This window comes from Drosophila persimilis, unplaced genomic scaffold, assembly GCF_003286085.1.
Source record: "Drosophila persimilis strain 14011-0111.01,24,50 unplaced genomic scaffold, DperRS2 tig00003933-arrow-pilon, whole genome shotgun sequence".
NCBI lineage: Eukaryota > Metazoa > Arthropoda > Insecta > Diptera > Drosophilidae > Drosophila > Drosophila persimilis.
In genome coordinates this window covers 2,071,235-2,091,532 of record NW_020825706.1, presented here as the reverse complement: position 1 = coordinate 2,091,532, position 20,298 = coordinate 2,071,235, and the positions used below count along the sequence as shown (strand labels likewise).

General features: G+C 45.7%; 8 protein-coding genes across 8 annotated transcripts; 2 read left to right on the top strand and 6 right to left on the bottom strand.

Moving 5' to 3' along the window:
- Positions 1 to 506: 506 nt before the first annotated feature.
- Positions 507 to 4,221, top strand: LOC6594045 (C-1-tetrahydrofolate synthase, cytoplasmic; the record flags this gene model as incomplete). The annotated part of the gene is made up of 5 exons (XM_026994500.1): positions 507 to 745; positions 809 to 1,019; positions 1,083 to 1,554; positions 1,979 to 3,816; positions 3,886 to 4,221. Coding segments are annotated over 5 exons (3,003 nt in total), but the record flags the coding sequence as incomplete, so codon positions are not given.
- A 206-nt stretch (positions 4,222 to 4,427) lies between these two features.
- On the top strand, positions 4,428 to 5,118 carry LOC6594044. The gene has a single exon (XM_002019831.2). It carries the CDS (start codon positions 4,550 to 4,552, stop codon positions 5,054 to 5,056), a length of 507 nt encoding a protein of 168 aa, XP_002019867.1. The 5' UTR covers positions 4,428 to 4,549; the 3' UTR covers positions 5,057 to 5,118.
- Positions 5,072 to 5,908, bottom strand: LOC6594067 (peptide deformylase, mitochondrial). Its single transcript, XM_002019830.2, has 2 exons — positions 5,489 to 5,908; positions 5,072 to 5,436 (listed from the first exon to the last, which is right to left on the bottom strand). Exons 1-2 carry the CDS (start codon positions 5,891 to 5,893, stop codon positions 5,125 to 5,127), a joined length of 717 nt encoding a protein of 238 aa, XP_002019866.1. The 5' UTR covers positions 5,894 to 5,908; the 3' UTR covers positions 5,072 to 5,124.
- Positions 5,909 to 6,781: 873 nt separating this feature from the next.
- LOC6594066 (peptide deformylase, mitochondrial) lies at positions 6,782 to 7,535 on the bottom strand. Its single transcript, XM_002019829.2, has 2 exons — positions 7,183 to 7,535; positions 6,782 to 7,112 (listed from the first exon to the last, which is right to left on the bottom strand). Exons 1-2 carry the CDS (start codon positions 7,459 to 7,461, stop codon positions 6,801 to 6,803), a joined length of 591 nt encoding a protein of 196 aa, XP_002019865.1. The 5' UTR covers positions 7,462 to 7,535; the 3' UTR covers positions 6,782 to 6,800.
- Positions 7,536 to 7,754: 219 nt separating this feature from the next.
- Positions 7,755 to 9,628, bottom strand: LOC6594065. The gene has a single exon (XM_002019828.2). It carries the CDS (start codon positions 9,550 to 9,552, stop codon positions 8,083 to 8,085), a length of 1,470 nt encoding a protein of 489 aa, XP_002019864.1. The 5' UTR covers positions 9,553 to 9,628; the 3' UTR covers positions 7,755 to 8,082.
- Positions 9,629 to 10,776: 1,148 nt separating this feature from the next.
- LOC6594064 lies at positions 10,777 to 12,228 on the bottom strand. The gene has a single exon (XM_002019827.2). It carries the CDS (start codon positions 12,226 to 12,228, stop codon positions 10,861 to 10,863), a length of 1,368 nt encoding a protein of 455 aa, XP_002019863.1. The 3' UTR covers positions 10,777 to 10,860.
- Positions 12,229 to 13,003: 775 nt separating this feature from the next.
- LOC6594063 lies at positions 13,004 to 14,438 on the bottom strand. The gene has a single exon (XM_002019826.2). It carries the CDS (start codon positions 14,397 to 14,399, stop codon positions 13,029 to 13,031), a length of 1,371 nt encoding a protein of 456 aa, XP_002019862.1. The 5' UTR covers positions 14,400 to 14,438; the 3' UTR covers positions 13,004 to 13,028.
- A 3,740-nt stretch (positions 14,439 to 18,178) lies between these two features.
- LOC6594062 lies at positions 18,179 to 18,951 on the bottom strand. The gene has a single exon (XM_002019825.2). It carries the CDS (start codon positions 18,941 to 18,943, stop codon positions 18,179 to 18,181), a length of 765 nt encoding a protein of 254 aa, XP_002019861.1. The 5' UTR covers positions 18,944 to 18,951.
- Positions 18,952 to 20,298: the final 1,347 nt, after the last annotated feature.

Sequence of the window (20,298 nt, the reverse complement as noted above, 5' to 3'; positions counted from 1 at the left end):
TAACTTGTTATGGAAACGGAATACTTGTACTTAATTTTTATAAGTATTTCTTGTTTTCGTGGTTTTTGGACCTCTTTCTTTTCAATTAACTTATTTCTCCCCTCATATCTTACCTATGCACATAGGTATTCACATATTTCTTAGCATGCTACCAATCGTTCCCATAGTAAACATTTCCCCATTTCGTAACACCTCAACAATCATTTCAAAAGTTCCCACCCCTCCAACGATAAGATTTGATATGGAAATTACTTTCGCAAGCGACGTTCCTGGTAATCCATCTTATACCATGATTTCCTACTCCCTTTTGCGGTTTTTTTCCTTGTGCCGGAATGGATCATGTTGTGGCTCTTAGAGCCCCTGCACAGACGTCACATAATGGTGTTATTTACGGCTGGCAATCGAAAGATGTGACCCACGGAACCTGAAACCTACTAATCTACTACTAAAGGCGCTGATAAGCGGGTAGCGGGTGATAGGAGACGGAGAGCGAGAGCATGGCTTGATCCCAGAGTAGGGAGAGGCACCTGGAGCCTATAGATAGGACTGCCATTGGTGGCAGGCCGCTCAGTCGAGTTTCATTGCGCGAATCGATCGTATTGGCGTCGCTAGTGAGGCGTCAAAGTTGTTGGGTTCCCGGACTAAGAAACCTTGTGCGTTGTTTCAGCGGTGTTCAGCGGAGAGACGAGCCGGCTAGGAAGATGAGCAACGAGGCCAAGATCATATCGGGCACGGCCGTGGCCAAGTGAGTCCCAGAGAGATCCCTGAGAGATCATTCCACCAATCATTACGCCCTTTCTACTGCCAGAAATATACGCGAGGAGCTGCGCGGTGAGGTGACCTCCATGACGAGGCTGCTGCCAAAGTTCACGCCTGGACTGAGGATCGTTCAGGTGGGCGGACGCGAGGACTCCAATGTCTACATTCGCATGAAGGTCAAGGCGGCCACGGAGATTGGCATCGAGGCGGTCCACGTACAGCTGCCCCGCACCATCACCGAAGTGGAGCTGCTCGATAAGGTGGGTTATCGATTGTGGATTATGCAACGGGAAACGGAACCCAAAGAAATTTTCATTTTGTAGATAAACGATCTGAACGACGACCCCCGAGTGCATGGCATCATCGTGCAGATGCCACTGGACTGCGATTCCCCCATCGATTCGCATCGCATCACGGACGCCGTGGCGCCCGAAAAGGATGTGGATGGCCTCCACACCGTCAACGAGGGTCGGCTGGCCATCGGGGATCTTGGCGGCTTCCTGCCCTGCACTCCCTGGGGCTGCATCGAGCTCATTCGTCGCGCAGGCGTGGAGATTTCTGGCGCCAGAGCCGTCGTCCTGGGTCGCAGCAAAATCGTGGGTACACCTGCCGCAGAGCTCTTGAAGTGGGCCCATGCCACGGTGACGGTGTGCCATTCGAAGACGCGTAACATCGAGGAGATCACAAGGAGTGCGGACATCCTAGTGGTGGGCATCGGCGTCGCCGAGATGGTCAAGGGATCGTGGATAAAGCCCGGTGCGGTGGTCATCGATTGTGGCATTAATGTGAAGCCAGGTGAGGAAGGACACCTTTTTTTTTGAGGGGCTATGATGGGTTGTCTCTTCTGGGATAAGTGTTTTATATACCTCATTAGATATTCCTCTTTAAATTTATGAATGTTTTTGATACATTTTCCTATAAGGATGGATCTCTATACCCTCCTAAACATAATGATTCAATCTATGCCTTCCCTTGGAATTTTCCTTTACCAAATGCATTTCTATCGTTGCCACTTGTTGATCAGTTTCCCCTGTATACCTTATCAGTGCGAATGACCCCGCAGTGACCCGCCCTGGGGGTCCACATCGACAGATAAGATGCATGATTCTGGATTACAATTTTGTTGCGGGTTTTAGTCTAGAAATAGCGCTCTATGGAAATCCATCGACTTCTTCTGGATTCCCATTCTAATCCCAGAAATCCTTTAATCCTCGTTTAGACCCTTCAAAGGCCAGCGGCAGCCGTCTGGTGGGCGACGTGGACTACGAAGAGGCGAAGAAGGTTGCTGGACATATCACACCCGTGCCTGGCGGCGTTGGACCCATGACCGTGGCCATGCTGATGAAGAACACCGTCCGTTCGGCGGCCAGGGCCCTGGATCGCCAGATGCGCACCCAATGGACACTGGAGCCGCTGCCATTGAAGCCCCTGAGGCCAGTACCCAGTGACATTGTGATTGCCCGCGGGCAGAAGCCCAAGGACATTGCTTTGCTGGCCAAGGAGATCGGCCTGGAGTCGCGCGAGGTGTCGCTGTATGGCAACAAAAAGGCCAAAATCTCGCTTTCGGTGCTCGACCGTCTGGCTGACAAGGAGGCGGGCAGCTATGTGGTGGTGGCGGGTATTACACCCACACCTTTGGGTGAGGGCAAGAGCACCTCATTGATGGGCCTCGTCCAGGCACTTGGCGCACATAAGAAGAGGAATGTAATCGCTGCCCTGCGACAACCCTCGCAGGGACCCACCTTTGGCATCAAGGGTGGCGCGGCGGGCGGCGGCTACGCCCAGGTCATACCCATGGAGGAGTTCAATCTCCATTTGACGGGCGATATTCATGCGGTGTCGGCGGCCAATAATCTGCTGGCCGCACAGCTGGACACGCGCATCTTCCACGAGTGCACGCAGAAGGACAAGGCACTGTATGAGCGCCTGGTGCCAAGGATCAAGGGTCAGCGCAAGTTCTCGCCCATCCAGCTGCGTCGCCTGAAGCGTCTGGGCATTGAGAAGACCGATCCGGATGCGCTGACAGAGGAGGAGTACGGTGCCTTTGCACGCCTGGACATCGACCCGGAGACGATCATGTGGGAGCGCGTGGTGGACATCAACGATCGATACCTCCGCTCCATTACGGTGGGCCAGTCTCCCACGGAAAAGGGCATCTCGCGCGAGACACGCTTCTCCATTGCGGTGGCCAGCGAGATCATGGCCGTGCTGGCGCTCTCCCGCTGCCTGAAGGACATGAAGCATCGGCTCGCCGACATGGTGGTGGCTTTCGATAGATCGGGCAAGCCCGTGACCGCTGATGACCTGGGCGTGACTGGTGCTCTCGCTGTGCTCTTGAAGGACGCCCTGGAGCCGAATCTGATGCAGAGTCTGGAGGGTACTCCGGTGCTGGTGCATGCTGGACCCTTTGCCAACATCGCCCATGGCTGCAACTCCATCATCGCCGACGAGATTGGCCTCAAGCTGGTCGGCAAGGATGGTTTTGTGTGCACGGAGGCCGGCTTCGGCTCCGACATTGGCATGGAGAAGTTCTGCAACATCAAGTGCCGCACCTCCGGACGCAAGCCCAATGCTGTGGTCCTTGTGACCACCGTTCGGGCCATCAAAATGCATGGCGGCGGAGCGCCGGTCACTCCCGGAGCGCCCCTGAACAAGCAGTACACCGAGGAGAATCTGGAGCTGCTGGAGAAGGGTCTGCCTAATCTGCTGCAGCACATCGCCAATGGCCAGGCCTTCGGCATGCCAGTGGTTGTCTGCATCAATGTCCATGTCACCGATACCCAGGCGGAGCATGAACTCCTCAAGAGCGCCTCTCTGAAGGCTGGTGCATTTGCTGCCGTTGTGTCCACCCACTGGTCCGATGGTGGCGCCGGCGCTGTGGAGCTTGCGGATGCCGTGATCAAGGCCTGCGAAAAAGGAAACAACTTCAAGCTGCTCTATGATCTGGAACTGCCGCTGCTGGACAAGATGACGAAGATTGCGACGACCATGTACGGTGCTGGCAAGGTGGTGCTCTCGGCAAACGCCCAAGAGAAGGTCAAGCGATTGACAGAGGCGGTAAGTGCAACAATCCACTGAAGATGCTCCTTCAAAACACCTTCTGAGATACCTTTTTTTCCCCTCCAGGGCTTTGGCAATCTTCCCATCTGCATGTCCAAGACGTCGGGCTCCTTGAGCGGTGATGCCAAAATCAAGGGAGCCCCCAAGGGCTTCACACTGGACGTGGAGGATGTCTATGTCTCGGCTGGAGCTGGCTTTGTGGTGGCCATGTGCGGGGAGATTACCAAAATGCCAGGTCTCTCCACGCGCCCGGCCATCTATGACATTGATCTGAACACGGAGACGGGACAGATCGAGGGTCTATTCTAGGGAGAACTCTGTCAAAATCCAAGACATAGGATGTACGTTTGGATCCTGCATAACTCTTTTGCATTTGACTATAAAAATTCCAAGTTTTTCAAATGTACCGTTGTTTTTGTTGTGTCTTTGATACCGATATATGTATCTATATAACCGCGGCTTTTGTTTAAATTCAAATCCTATCACGTACATGTCTGTATATAAAATGATTTAGAAATAAGTTTTAAAAGTAAATATAAAGATGATTTTCAAGAAATCTCTACTCGATGCCTGTACAGATTTGATTAGTAATATTTGCTTTAGCTGTGAAAACTGCCTCAGGGGTTTGCTTGAAGTCTTTCAACATCTGTCCTGCCTCGTTCGTCAACAGGAAACAGAGCACAGTAAAATTTTGGAAATATTTTTGGACAGCAAACAATAGTAAGACGGAATGGAGCGGAAACCCTTTCTGTTCAAACAGTATGAGTTGGGTATGGAGACCCTTTTCACATTTGAGGACGAGCGAATGGATAAGAAGTCCCATCCCATCAATGGGGAAGCCGCCTATCGGGACGCAGCTGGTAATACTCATCCGGTCATACGGCAGTTCATCTTGCGCGGGGGCATAGTCAACTATTTGGGAAAGGTTCTGCTGCAGCGCTGGACGGATTGGCACAATCAGACCATGCAGGAGGATGCTGTCAATCTGGGGGAAGAGGAGGAGTACCAGAAGAACCGGACTGCTGCCAAGGAGAACCTCCACAAGGTGGTTCTGGAGCTGCACACAAAGCTGGCGGAGGCGCATCGTCACCTGAAGCGCGAGATGAACGATCTGTTCACCTATGTGATGGATAAGCACGAGCTGTGGAATTGCAAGGAGTACTTCAAGGTCAAAACGGTTCTAGAGCTGGCCAACAAGAATCTAATCAAATTTGCGCCCCCCAAATTAGGGGATTAGTGCCAACGCACGGCCTTTCCTTTAAAACTGGTTCAATATTTTAGTTAATTAAAAAACAATACCATAAATTATTTGTAAAATGGTATCTCCACGCGTCCGGACTTGGTATTCACAGCCTCCCAGCAGGTGCAAGAGAAGGTCGAACGATCCATTTGATCCGTGTACAGCTTGCCGTCTAAGTGATCCATCTCGTGCTGGGCAATACGTGCGTTCCAGCCACTCAATATGAGATCATTTTGCTTGCTACTCTTGTCCAGGCCGCTAAGTTTCACTCCCTCGAAGCGTTCCACTTCCGCGGAAAAGCCACGGACACTCATACAGCCCTCGGGATGTTTCAGTTTCGAGTAATTTGTCACCGTCAGCACGGGATTGATCATGACCTGCAAGTGGAGGGAGTTACAGATGGTAGTAAGGTTTATATTACACGCTTACGGTCAGTGGTAGCTCCGACATCTGACGCGCCTGGTATACGGCCTCTGGCATCTCCTTCTGCAGGCTCTTCTTGAACTCCATGGCGATGATTCTGAGGGAAACGCCAATCTGTGGCGCGGCTATACCTACACAGTTGTACTTCCGGAGTACCTTGACCATTTGCTCAACAATGGCTTCGATTTCGGGACCCTCGATGAGCTCCAGAGGCACGGCAGCCGCCTGTTGCCGGAGCACAGGATCCCCGATTTGTGTAAAGTGGTTGTAGGGCGGCAGATTGGTACGCTCCGTTGTCCACAGTTGTTGATACCATTTCCTAAATGATTGGGCAGAGGGCAGACCCGTGCTGAGGTTGCGGCGGGCTCCAATAATGGACTTATAAAGGTTTGCCGGTTGCCTAAGCAGCATTTTCGCGTAGATTTTAGTAAACAACAACAGCTGACCGCAGGGATGGATCGATACCGTTGTGAGCTTGTGAACCAGTTAATTTTATTAAGTTCTCCCAGCTGATAGAAAATACCAAAGTCGGTATTTTTGAGGTGCTCTCATCACTAGTCTCATTCCATGCACAAAAGTTGCGGCAACACTAATTTTCATACCCTAGGGAGAAAGATATTATAGAATTCAGAAAATGTTTGTCATCCCAGGCTCCAATTAATGCAAAAACAATTTAGTCTCTGTTTTAAAGCTATTTCAACGATATTTTGCAGTTTATTGTCCTCCTACAGAGACCAAGAATAGACCTTCATATTAAATTAACGAAATAGGGTATACAAAGACATATACACGCATCATGTTTTTAAATACCACTATTTTTTACTTTTTGGTTTAAGTCAAAATGTTTTAGTCAAAATACAATAAAAGCAAGGACTAAAAGCAGGACAATCTTGTAGAAAATTTATTCATCAATGGCCTAAAATAACTTGGGCAAAACTAAGGGTTTTAGTTAGCCAGAATAATTCAACGGAATCTCTAAATTGAGCAATACGAACGAATATCCCTTTCGTTTGTTTTTCTTGACGTATTTAGCTACAACCTTGTTTGTGTTTGACCTATTTCGCCGAAACCTTTTTTTACGCAAAATGCAATAAAAGCAAGTATTTAGAATAAACCAGTTAAGTAGAAAATTGATTCAACGATCGTATAAAACTAGTTGGGCATGGCTAAATGTTCTATCTAGCTAATAATATTCGACGGAATACCAAAATTCATCAATAGGAACGAGTACCCTCTTTCGTTTTTTTTTGTTTGCCCATTTTCGCTAAAACCTTTTTTTAGACAAGTTACAACAAAAGCAAGTGTTTAACATTTTATTTTATTTGTGAAACCAAATGGCGGAACGTCCTTCGGCGGCGTTAATCTGCTGCCAGCTGAGGCAATTAAAGGTGGAAACATCCATGCGATCCACATAGATCTTGCCATTCAAGTGATCCACCTCGTGCTGGGCAATGCGCGCGTTCCAGCCCTCCAGCTCCATCTCGGAAGGAGTTCCCAGCTTTCCAATTCCCTTGATGCGCACCCTTTCGTAGCGCTCCACCTGGGCCGAGTAGCCTCTAACACTCATACAGCCTTCGGGATGTTTGTTTACAGCGCTACTGGTTATCTCGAGCTCCGGATTTATAAACACCTAAGGTGCATATGATTTATAGACGTATTTTTAGACTAATTAAATAACAACAGAGATTACAGAGACTCACCGCCAAGGGAAGCGTTGACATTTTGCGTTCTGCATAGATCTCTGGCTTGAATTGCTCTTGCTTGCCCTCACGGAACTCCATTACGATGATCCGAAGTGGCACTCCCACCTGGGGTGCTGCCACGCCCACGCAGTCATAGTGACGCAATACTTTTACCATGCGATCCACGATCTGATCGATCTCGACGGTGCCAATGCTTTCGGGCGGCACTTCCTCCGCTATTTGACGGAGTACTGGATCCCCGATTTGGGTAAAGTGCAAATATGGCGGCACAGACATGATTCGGAACAAAAGACTTTCGGACTGAACGGAACAACTTCTCTCGAGCGACTGTTAGGAGGCGCCGGCAGATTTCCCTCCTCGATAATCTTATCTGAAGAACAGCTGATGGCATCTCAAAACAGTGGGAAAGAAAAGTCTGCAATCGCCACTAGAGATGTTTATAGAGATCCAGAGAATCAAACTATTCCAAGGTATTTATTGAACACTATTTTTGAATTTTTAATACGATTTTTCGATACAAAGTCTATTCCATTTAGTATCAACATTTTGTTTCAAACGAAAATTTTCCATTCATACATATATGATCAGATCTAGCCATTATTGGATCTTGGTGTGGATTTAATACTTTACTATAATCTAAAATTGTATACAACTTTTTTATAGGATTTCGTTAATCTTTGCGGCAAATGGGCTGGAGCTTAAGGATGGGAAAAAATAATGGCTTTTAAAACGATATGGAATCAGATGCCAAGACTTCTGGGAACGGAAATCGTTGGGATAACAGCCGACATATTTTTGATCATTTTTGGTTCGAAACTAAAAGTTCTTCCCTTTTCTGAATAACAAATAATTTGAAACTAAACTCAAAGAAACCCTGATGCCCGAATCAGGTTAATGTTAATCGTAAAACATATCCGCGACCTGGTTCTTTTCTTTGGGCGAATTATTTCCGATGCGGCCGGAAGCCACGGTGTCATCATCTCCTTCTCTGCTTTGCGCTTCCTTGCGCAGGCGGCTCTTGACCTTGAAGTAATTGGCGATTATCTGATCCACGCGGGGTCCATGCGCAGTGGTGGCCAGCTCCTTCTCGCAGCGCGAGACGATGTTCGTGAGCAGACCCCCAGAGCGATAGAACTTGATGATCTTCTCGCGACGCAGCCATTTGAAGATCACCTGGCGATGGCACGTCTCGAATAGGTTGTGGATTTCGTAGAAGTGCTCATATTGCTCGGTCATTTGGCGCATCTTCATAGCATCTATCTTTGGGATGTCTAAATGGGGCTGCCTAATGATGTGATACGGGTCGTGATGCTTGGAGAAGTTCGAGTAGCGCACAGAGGGCCAATCGAGCTCCAGGAGGGTGTTGTAGAGTTTCTTGGGATGCCCCAAAATACCATGGGCCACGTCGATTAGACGCAACTGGGGTCCCGGCACAATGTACTCCAGCTCCATCTCCATGATGCGAATGTCAGTGCCACGATACTTGCGCTCCCCAATCCACAGAATGGGCAGGTCCTCCGCCTGAATGTGCTGCAGCTCCTGGATGAGGGGCGACACCTGAGTGCGATAATTGACGATCTTGCTGTTGCGGCCATACAGAAGACTCCGCTCCGCCGGTGTGAAGCTCAGATACTCCGGACGACTCGTGACAAAGTGCTCGGAGCGAAACAGCCGATTCATCTCCATTTCGATGACATTGTAGGCCCTGCGATGCATCGCAATCCACACGATCTGAGTGCTGCATGCGAGGAACTGCTCGTGGAAGTTCTTGTCCCAAATGGTGGCCGAAATGTTGACGATCTCCTTCATGTGGTAGTACTTCCCCATGTCGCCCTCGCCCTTGATGATCACACTGTAGTTGCGGGCCACCAGCATCCGATATTGACTCAAATATACAGAGAATACCCGCTTCATATCATTCGTTTGCTCGCTCTGAATCTGGGCCATTTGGCCAGAGAGCTCATCCCGTCGTATCAGTACGAACTCCACCATCCGGAGGTAGTACTCAAAGTAGATGGTCAGCGAATGGAGCAGTCGATACACAGCCGGCTTGTGCATGAACTCGACAAATTTGTAAGTTAGGAACTCAGTCGGCATCAGAAACAGCACCAGATCGCGTATATCGTATATCACGACTGTGTCATTATCGAAGCTACTCTCAGACCGAACGAACTCCTGGCGAAAGATCAGCTCCTCCTCCTGGTTTATGGTGCGCATAAACTTGTGGGTATTCGTGGTGATGTATCGCTCCCTGGCATCCGACAGATCGTTGTGCGGCTCAAAGTGTAGGGCGTCCTTCTTCGAGTCCCACGACCACTTGCCGCTGTAGTACTTGGGCGCATAGTTATCCACGTGGACGCGCTTCATCGCAAGCCGAAAATTACGATTACGGAAGGAGTTGTGTCACTTGTACGTGTTGTGTCTCTGAATTGTGTGGAGAATTTGAAATGTACTCACAATGATAGGCGGTGTGTGGAAATGTAACTAGATAAATAATAACTCCTGTAGCTCCAACATTGGAGAGTGGAATACAGGTGTTAACCCAAACGGAAAATTTTCATAGTGGAAAAGATTAAAAACATTTTAAGAGTGGCCCGAATATACCATTCCCTTCCAGTCTCCGCTATCAAACTTTATTTAACCCACAGAACGGACAAAAAGTTGGACTTGTTGGTAAATTTTTGTTTGCTCGCAGATTTTGTTCCGATTTGCATACAAGTGTCAGAAAAGTTATGAAAGAACTTCTACAGAGGAAGTTTTGGGTAGAAATTTAGATGAAGGTCCATTTGTTGGCTTAAAGAAGTATTCCCTTTATAATTTAATGTTTCACCCATTAAATATTACGTCTTTTTCAAAGAATTATTCAACATTACATAGCCAAATTATGTTCTCAAGAGAGTGTTGCTGTGCCTTTAAGAGCTTTCATTATAGTCAACATTTATGCCAGAAAGCTTTCTCCTTTTTTTATGGCAACTCTTGGGACCGACTGCCATCAACCGTTTAGTTTTATCTCTTGGCCATTTGTTGGAATAATTTATTGGGACCCTACAAAGGAGGAGTTATTTTTGTGCTTCAAACAAAGATGGTAATTGAGTTTTCCTCGAGCTGTTTCTCAAATCATCAGCCAGAAGTCAGAACTCAGAACTCAGAAAGGAACTTCCTGTTTTAGTAATTTAATCTGAAGTTTTTTTAGCTGCAGGGAAAATTCTATCCTTAGCCCAGAGTGAATTCGTTATCCCTGCTCATTAAACGCCAACGCTTCAGTCTCTCATAATGCCATTAAATAGGCTAGAATTTATGAGCTTCTTGTGGATAAATTTATGCGAAAACCTCAAAAGAAAAACAAAGAAATCGCCACCGGCAACTCCATGCTTAAAGTTGGCTCACAGTGAAGCCTACCACAGGCGGCCCACCCGCACTTTTGTGGCCTTTCCACATGCGTAATGCTGTTTGCATTGTATTTTTAATTGGCGTCATTGTGTGGGTGTGGGTTTGGGTTTTTTTTAGTCAAAGGAAAGCCTTTTACTCCACCATCATTGTTTTATTAATTGCCGGAATTAATTGTTTCCTTTTAAAATTAGTTTTCCCATGCAAATATATAAAAAGTATACAAATAGACACGAAACATACAACGAATATGCTGAACCATGAAAATGGAATTGAAGGAAAAACAATTTAACGCTTGCGATGCTTGACCATGGCCTTCCTGTAGTTGGAAATAATCTGATCGACGCTGGGCCCGAGGCTCGTCCTGTTCAACTCGTTCTCGGCTCGCAGGTAGTTACTCGTAAGCAGGCCTCCAGCACGATAGTTTTCGAGGAGTTTGTCGCGTTTCACCCACTTTAAGTAGATGGCATGGGAAGGAAGATCGTATATCTCGTTGATTTTGTAGAAACTTTCGTAGGTCTCCGCCATTTGGTGCCTCTTCATTTCATCCATCTTGGGGATCTTAAGACGGGGCTGTCGAACCATGAAATAGGGGTCATGTTTCATCGATAAGTTGCAGTACCGCACCGCAGACCAATCCAGTTCCAGGATGGTGTTGTAGAGCTTCCTGGGATGCCCCAAAATACCATGGGCCACGTCGATCAGGCGGAGTTGCGGTGGCGGCACAATGTACTCCAGCTCGATCTCCATTATGCGAATGTTAGTGCCACGATATTTGCGTTCTCCGATCCACAGAATGGGCAGGTCCTCCTCCTTGGGATTCTCCAACTCCTGAATGAGGGGCGACACCTGCTTGCGATAGTTCATGTTCTTGGAGCTCCGTCCGTAAAGGAGGCTCCTCTCCACTGGCGAGAAGGTGGGATACTCTGTTCGAGCCGTGACAAAGTGATCGGAGCGAAACAAGCGATTCATCTCCATTTCGATGATATTGTAGGCCCTGCGATGCATCGCAATCCACACGATCTGAGTGCTGCATGCGAGTAACTGCTCGTGGAAGTTCTTCTCCCAAATGGTGGCCGAAATGTTGACCACCTTCATGTGGTAAAACTTTCCTAAGTCACCTTCTGCCTTGACGATTATGCTGTAGTTGCGTGCCACGAGCATCCGATATTGACTCAAATATACAGAGAATACCCGCTTCATATCATTCGTTTGCTCGCTTTGAATCTGGCCCATTTGTCCGGAAAGTTCATCTCGTCGTATCATTACGAACTCCACCATTCGGAGGTAGTACTCAAAGTAGATGGTCAGCGAATGAAGGAGGTGATACACCGCCCGATGGTGCATGAATTCAACAAATTTGTATGACAGAAACTCACTTGGCATGAAAAACAGTACTAGATCTCGTATATCGTTGAGCACCACCGAATTGGTATCGTAAGTCGTATCGGCTCTTGCGAAAACATGCCGAAAAACGAGCTCTTCCTCCTGGTTCATGGTTCGGAGAAACTTGAAGGAATTCGTGGTGATGTACCGCTCCTTGGCATCTGATAGATCATTGTGCGGCTCAAAGTGTAGGGCGTCCTTCTTCCAGTCCCAGGACCATTTGCCACTGTAGTATTTTGGCGAATAGTCATCCACGTGCAGGCGTAACATGGTAAGGATGCGGTTATGATGATTCTTGTGTATGCAGAAGCAAATGTTTGTGATTTATTTTGTGTTCAAAGCAGTTTGAGATGTACTCGAATACTTGTGACACTAGTGTCTAGTCTAAGGGCCATTTTTAAAATCAGATCGATTCAGTTCCTGACGGCATTGGCAAACAATTTGCCACGAATGGTCTTCAGGAACAGGTTTCATTATAGATCCGTTCCGATAAACAAGCGTTCATTCGTTGAGATTGAGATTCATTAAAATGAGACATGCTCACATGCTCACACGCACATTTTCGCTATCTTGTTGGATTCGCTCGTCTGTTCTTTCTGTTCCCTCTAAGCAACCAGCAGAAATAACCAACGGGAACTTACATTGCTACTGCCTGACTATTAATACCCTTTTCCTACACTTTTATAGATTTTTTGTTGAATTTTGTAATCTTTTACTCCTTCTTTGATTCGTTCAGGCTCTTACTACATTTTGCTCACACCTGTGACTGCTGGAAATCCAATTAAATCATGTCCCAATGATTTCATCGGGAAAACATCTTCTATCAAATGCTTTCGCTTGTGCATTTGTATGGAATAATTTTACTTGAAAAATTGTTTCCGGAAATGCGCAGCGTAGTCAATGGTTTCCGGGGGATTACTTTCATTTTAAATTTTCATTTAAAGGAAATAAAGTATACGACCGATATATATTATATATTTATATTTCATTTGAGATAGAAAACTCCTACAATATTTAAATAAAAAATAAAAAGCGAAACCAATCAATGAAGCAAATGAAGAAAACAAAATTTAACGCTTGCGATTCTTGGCCACACTCTTCTTGTAGTCGGCAATAATCTGATCGACGTTGGGCCTGAGGCTCGTGCTGTTCAACTCGTTCTCGGCTCGGAGTAAGGTACTCGTAAGTAGGACTCCAGAACGATAATCATTGATGAGTTTGTCGCGTTTCACCCACTTTAAATAGATTGCACGGGAGGGATGATCGTTTATCTCCTTGATTTTGTAGAAACTTTCGTAGGTCTCCGCCATTTGTCGCCTTTTCATTTCATCCATCTTGGGGATCTTCAGAAGGGGCTGTCGAACGATGAAATAGGGGTCGTGATGCTTGGAGAAGTTCGAGTAGCGCACAGAGGGCCAGTGGAGCTCCAGGATGGTGTTGTAAAGCTTCCTGGGGTGCCCCAAAATACCATGGGCCACGTCGATCAGACGCAACTGGGGTCCTGGCACAATGTACTCCAGCTCCATCTCCATTATGCGAATATCAGTGCCACGATACTTGCGCTTCCCAATCCACAGAATGGGCAAGTCCTCGTTGTTGGGTTTTTGCAACTCCTGAATGAGGGGCGACACCTGCTGGCGATAGTTCATAATCCTGGAGTTCCGTCCATACAGGAGACTCTTCTCTGCTGGCGTGAAGATAGGATACCCAGCTCGAGCCGTGACAAAGTGCTCGGAACAAAACAGGCGATTCATCTCCATTTCGATGACATTGTAGGCCCTGCGATGCATGGCAATCCACACGATCTGAGTGCTGCATGCGAGTAACTGCTCGTGGAAGTTCTTGTCCCAAATGCTTTGCGAAATGTTGACGAGCTTCTTCATGTGGTAGAACTTTTCCAAGTCGCCTTCGCCCTTGATGATAACACTGTAATTGCGGGCCACGAGCATTCGATATTGACTCAAATATACAGAGAATACCCGCTTCACATCATTCGTTTGTTCGTTCTGAATCTGGGCCGTTTCGCCGGAAATTTCATCCCGTCGTATCAGTACGAACTCCACCATCCGGAGGTAGTACTCAAAGTAGATGGTCAGCGAATGAAGGAGGTGATACACCGCCTGGTGGTGCATGAATTCGACGAATTTGGGTCTCAGAAACTCACTTGGCATTAAAAACAGTACTAGATCGCGTATATCGTTGAGCTCCACAGCTCTGGTATCGTAAGTCGTATCGTCTCTTCCGTAAACATGCCGAAAAACAAGCTCTTCCTCCTGGGTTATGGTTCGGAGAAAGTTGAAGGAATTCGTGGATATGTACCGCTCCTCGACATCCTCCAGATCGTGGTACGGCTCAAAATTCAGGGCGTCCTTCTTCGAGTCAAAGGACCAATTGCCCTTGTAGTACTTGGGTGCATTTTTGCCCACATGGAGTCGTAACATGGGAAGTATGCGGCTATGAAGACTCTTGGCTATGCGGATTAAAATCTTTGTGATTGATTTTGTGTTCAACGCAATTTGTGATACACTCCAATAATTGTGACAGGAGTGTCTAGTCGATATTGGTTTTTTGTAGGCAATACTTTAACTCTCTCAGATCAATCTCAGGCCTTCACTGCAACCAGCAGGGTTAACCGGCAAACCCCAAATGCAAAGGCATACATTTTGCTGACATCTGCGATTCCGGGAAATCCAATTAAGACATGTATCAATGACAATCAAGTGCAGTTGCTTGTGCAATTGACTGGAATAATTTAATCTGCAAAGGTGTTCCTGGAAATGAGCACCGATGTCAATCATTTCCCGGAAATAACTTTAATTTTGACTTTTCTGCGAATAAAATGCATTAAATTTAAGAAGCAGAACTCCGACAAAAGTTAAAGCAATACCACGAAGGGAAATTCGAAAGAAAAATCCAGAATGAAATCTGAAATCAGCCCTTGGATGCATTGTTCCCTTTGACACGTTGGAGAATTTTTCTGCAGGGCTTCTCTGGGTCAACTTTCTCGTTTTTTTAATCAGAGTTGTGATTGTTTTTAGTCCCCGTACTTTGCGGCTTTCCCCCCTGTGTTTGTTATCAGCATTTTGCCTTCCATTCTTAAGGTGCAGCAAGTACAATCCTTTTTCGCATGGCAAAGGGGCATGGCATGGCATGGGGCGAAACAAGAAAATTCTTGAACATAATTAAGGAAAGAAAAAATGAAAAATTTCCTTTGAATGTAGGTCGGCTCTTGAAGGGATTAAGCAATTAGAAGGAAAAAGAAAATAATGAAAAATCTTCCATGAGCTAAAGGAAGCAAGCAAAAGCTCTGTTCCCTAATATCTGATGGATTACTGTCGTACATTCTATAGGTAGACGGTCATCGACTAAACAAAAGAAGAATTAAACTTTAATTAAATCTATTGTTGTCTGGAAAAAGCATATGTGTGCGGTTTTTATTTTGGTTTCCATTTCGTTTTGTCAAAGCGAAAAAAGAAAACAGCAAAACATTACATAAATTTCCACAAAGTTTCTTTAAAATAAAATAAAAGTCAACTGTTGAATGAGTGCAACATGAAATCGATAAAGCGGTAAATTTTCATGGACAATTGCTTTAATAAACAACTAAGAACCATTCAAACAAACTACTACAAGATCTATACAAAACTGCAGCTTCATATTCATGTAAAAAGAGGCTTCGAAATAGCTTATGCTCTCATGTATAAATAATCCAATTGCATGGCATAAAAAATAAATTGCAATTAAAGCCCGCGATGCAAAATGAACAGCCCGAACAGGTGCTAAAAATGGCTTTTAATCATATACATATGTACATACACAGCAGCGGGCAATTTAAGGCACAATTTAAGGCAATAGCAAGCGTAGGAACCCAGGAAGAGCTAGCACGTACACGCAGTGCGGTACGATATAATTCAATTGAAAATCAGGCACAAACACAGCTCCGACAAGCGATACTGGGAAGGACCTCCTTCTCTCCGATGGAAAAGTGGCTGGCTGTCGAGTAGGAGAAGGCTTCCTTAATGGCCCAGACGACAGCATTTATGGCATGGTATGCTGGCTCCACAGCTGGCTTTCGTCGCTTGGGTTCTACTTCAGGCGTTGCTAAAAATTTATTAGCCCACAGATTTATTTGTTCAATTGCATGTCGCCCGAAAGCATCCGGGAAAGTCACGGTTTGATGCGGAGGCATTTTTAATGGCATGGCTCGCCAGAGGTGATTGCCGGAATATAAAAGTGCTTCCAGAATTCTGAATGAGGGACGGGGCTAACTCTTGAACCGCTCAAAGAGGATATTTTTAGCCTTGGATATTTTTCCCTAATTGTTATCCAATTAAACAGTTATTTTAGGTAATTCGTTGAAAATTTTAAGCCATAATTAGATACACGCATGTCCATGCCCGAAAAAACATTGATACCTTTCCATAATTGATGTGGTTTCCATTATAGACTGTGGACCTGCCCTAAATAGTCTGACATTTAACTGACATTCATGAAAAGTACCGCCAGTTTTTCCTCCCCTCGTCAGACTTGGAAAAGCTGCTCAAGTTTTATTAATAGCAGACGTCCGAAAAAGGATATCACCTGAATGAGAGAGAGAGAGCTTAACATTCCTTTTCTTTCAATTATTTACCCAAGAAATAATTGAACAAAGAGAAGGCCGTTGATATTTGTGAAAATTGTCATCGATATCGAATCGGCTTAGTAATTTCAAGAGATATTTGCGCCATGACAACGTGGCCGAAGGTTACTCTTAATTGGTTACATAATTATCAGCAGCATTTTTGACCAAATGCAAATTCACATAATGGGAGGCATTAAAATTTAATTACATTTCACGAAATTCAATGGAAAATAATAGGCCGCCCCCCACCCTTTAGGCGAACGGATTGCGGGGGCGAATATAGACGGGGAGTGAAATAGAAGATGGTTGTTTAAACAATTAATTTTCCATTATTACATTCCCCCGCAATTCATTAAAAATGTCTATTTATATTCATTGATATTGAAATTCAAAATTGTATGTCTTTAGTCGGTGGTTTTTAATGGATTCATTTGCATAAGCTTATTTGTCGATTCCTAATATAATTCTCAGTGTATTTTGGTCTGTTTGCTGTTCACGAATTCCCTGCGAGATTGTGCAGTGCTATCTTGCGTTTCCTTTTTTCCCATTGCTGTGCATGTTTGTTCTTGTCCACTGGCTGTGCATGTGTCAGGGAGAGAGAGAGTGCGTAGGGAGAGACGACTCGCTTAGAGAGGATCAAAAGGCAACAGATGATGAGAGAGCGCGTTGAGAGTGAGTGTGGGTTAGAAAGAGACATGCTAACTGCGTCGCTGAGAGAGGGAAAGCAGTTGCTGTTGACACTACTACAGATCGAAATTCTGCTCGAAACCCAAGAAATACATATGTATGTACATATGTATACGTTTTTATATGTATCCTGCACAAAAATATACTCACAAATTGGAGACTTCACCGTACAATTCAGGTATATTTTAACCACAAAAAATTGTCATACGAGAATACCAAGAACTACGTTTCTTTTTCCCACAGACACAGTCTCCCACGCAATTATGCAACCAACCACTGACGGCAGTAACAAAGTGTTGTTCTGTTCTGTGTTCTGCGGTTATGAAAAATAACGAGCACATTTATCAGGAAAATTGTTGTTTTCTTGTTGTTGGGTTTTGGCTGCTGGCTGCTTGGGCTTCAACTATTTTTAAAGAATTAAAAGCAATCCAAAGCGAATGGAATTTATGAAATTAACATAAGTTTGATCCCCCGAAGGAAATTTACAATTGACGAGTGGCCCCCGACAAAGGATTGAAGTTCACTGAAGTGTTCACAAAGGCAGAAAGGAGCTCAAGTCTAAAAATATTTCATGGAAATTTCAGCGAGAGAGAGTGTGAGAGAGAGAGAGGGGGGAAGTCGTAGAGATGTGTTGGATGGATATTTATTTATTTGTGCCGCAGGTCTTTACGTTTGTTTCCCTTACTTTTGTCCAGAAGGGCTTCTGATAAAACACACAAGACAAAAAGGCCTCAACGAGAACTTGTGTCGCTAAAAGCCCAAAGCCTAAAGCAAACTTGGACATGTACAATGTTATCCCGACGATTGGTGACCAGAAAATCTGCACACTTCAGCAAAGTGTTGTTTGTCTTGGGCCACGGATAAGGGAAAGAAGGAGGTTTAACGAGAGCTTTAATTTCAAGAAATTCGATTCTATATTTCAGGAATATATCTCTTCTGGAAGAAACTCTTTTGTAGTTTTCCGGGATTTATTGCAGATTTGATGCTCAGATCGCGCACAGCATACAGAACAAGGACAGCGATCATGCGGATCATATAGAAGAAAAGGGCAGCCAAAACGATAACCGGCACCATACGTTTCTCTTGGGGCAGGGGCTGCAGACGTCTGTCGTGGACAACGGTGATGGTAAAGACGACGATAAGCATGAAATACAGCAGGCTCACGATGTTAAAATAGAACATCATAGCTTCATTCCCGGTTGCAATCCGGGTGATTAGCAACGAGGCTAAAACAATGATTGCCGCAATGCCCAGACCCAGCATCGTTGGTGAGCCCGGCAGAAATTTTAGCGGCATAAAAATCCCAATCACATAGAGGCAAATACTAAGGATTACGGCCACCGCCAGGATACTATACGTCCAGGCCATCGTGAGCAGCAGAAAGTCCTGACTGAGCACGCTCAGTGTCAGGGCCTCGGCGGCGATAATTCCGAGCACATAGGTGATCGGAAAGGCGTGGGTCACCGGCACACAGAGCAGGGTCAGCAGGCACCACAAGGCGATGAGCACCCACACAGTGCTGGATACTGGAAATCCGCTGTAAAAGTCATAATCGCAGGCCTTCACAATCACCAGCTGCAGGAGTCCAGTAACGATGAAAATGACCAGGATGGTGTAGACTTTCTTGTAGAATTCCGGCCGCCCAATCGTCTGTGGTCCAGGCGGTGAATCGCCCATCTTTCTACATTTGGGAGGTTCCCGTGGGAGTCACCTAGTCCTTTAGGTGTTTTATATGACAAATTTGTGGATTGACAATTCGTTCAGAGACTGCTTTCCCTCCGACTCCTGCTCCTCATGAATATTAAATGCTACTCGAGTGCTAATCAATGGCACGTGCCCCCTCCGGTGGCCTGTTGTGGCAAGACACTTTGCCACTCTGCCACCTGAGACAAGTAAATGTATGTGGGTCTGCCTTTTGGCGGCATGGCTTTTGCTGAATTTTCATTAGGTTTGCGGCCGTGGAAAAGCCAAGCCAACACGTGCAGAAACATCGCCAGAAACACCAAACAAAGTCTGGAATTAAATAAACATGAGTCAGCGTCAAAGAATATCCTCATTGTATATCCGAGATTAGCCACAGCCTGGGACTCTCCTTAGCCCTGGGGGATTCCATCTAATCCCCAATCATCGATTACAACGTGGCCAGAGACCTTTGCTTCCACAAAAAAAAAAACACACACACACAAGTCACAACAATTTGGCCATATTTTGATAATGCCATATTCCAGCCCAGATTAAGGATGAAATAAGCTTTGGCTTTGACACTGAAAGCCCTGTAAATGCCTATCAATCAAAGGACCAAAGGGCACTTCTCGTCGATTACCAAAAACAAGACAATGGGATGTTTGAAGAGATTTAAACCGACAGCAGCCACAGGAACCACAACGAATGTGACTCTGGTTCAAGCCACAGGAAAAGTAATAGGGAAATTTCTTAGAAATACAATGCAATTTTCTTTGTTTGACTGGGAAGTAGCAGCATTTCCAGAAATAAGCATTCGTAGGCCGTGCATGAGACAATCTTTTGGTTCTTGAAATACGATTATATTTGATCTTTGAACTTTTAAACATTTATTAATTCAAGAAGATAACAGCATAGCGAAGAGGGAGTCAATCATTTAAGCAACGTTCAACCGGATCACCTCAAAGGAATAAGAATAAGAATGACTGATTTTCTGTCTCTCTCTCGCACACACTCTTTGTCGTTCAATGTTAGCGTAGTCTGGCGGAGGAGAGCCATACTGACTTAGTATCGGCTATAAGTCATGTTTATTAATAGCTAATTGATTGGTAATCAAGTACATACAGACATATAAAGGCAAAAGAAACTGAACTTGAGCGACGCGTCGATCGTCGTCTGGTCTCCGATCACAGCACTCTTCGTGTCTCTCATTCTCTCGCCGAGAACTGTGCTCTCTCCTGTCCCGATTGAGAATTCGCCCTGGGATTAACGAGTCGCGAGCTTAAGCCCGGAACTTCAAATCAGTCTTCGGCAAAACTCTCAGTGGTTCAGATCGCTCTTCAAAATGTACG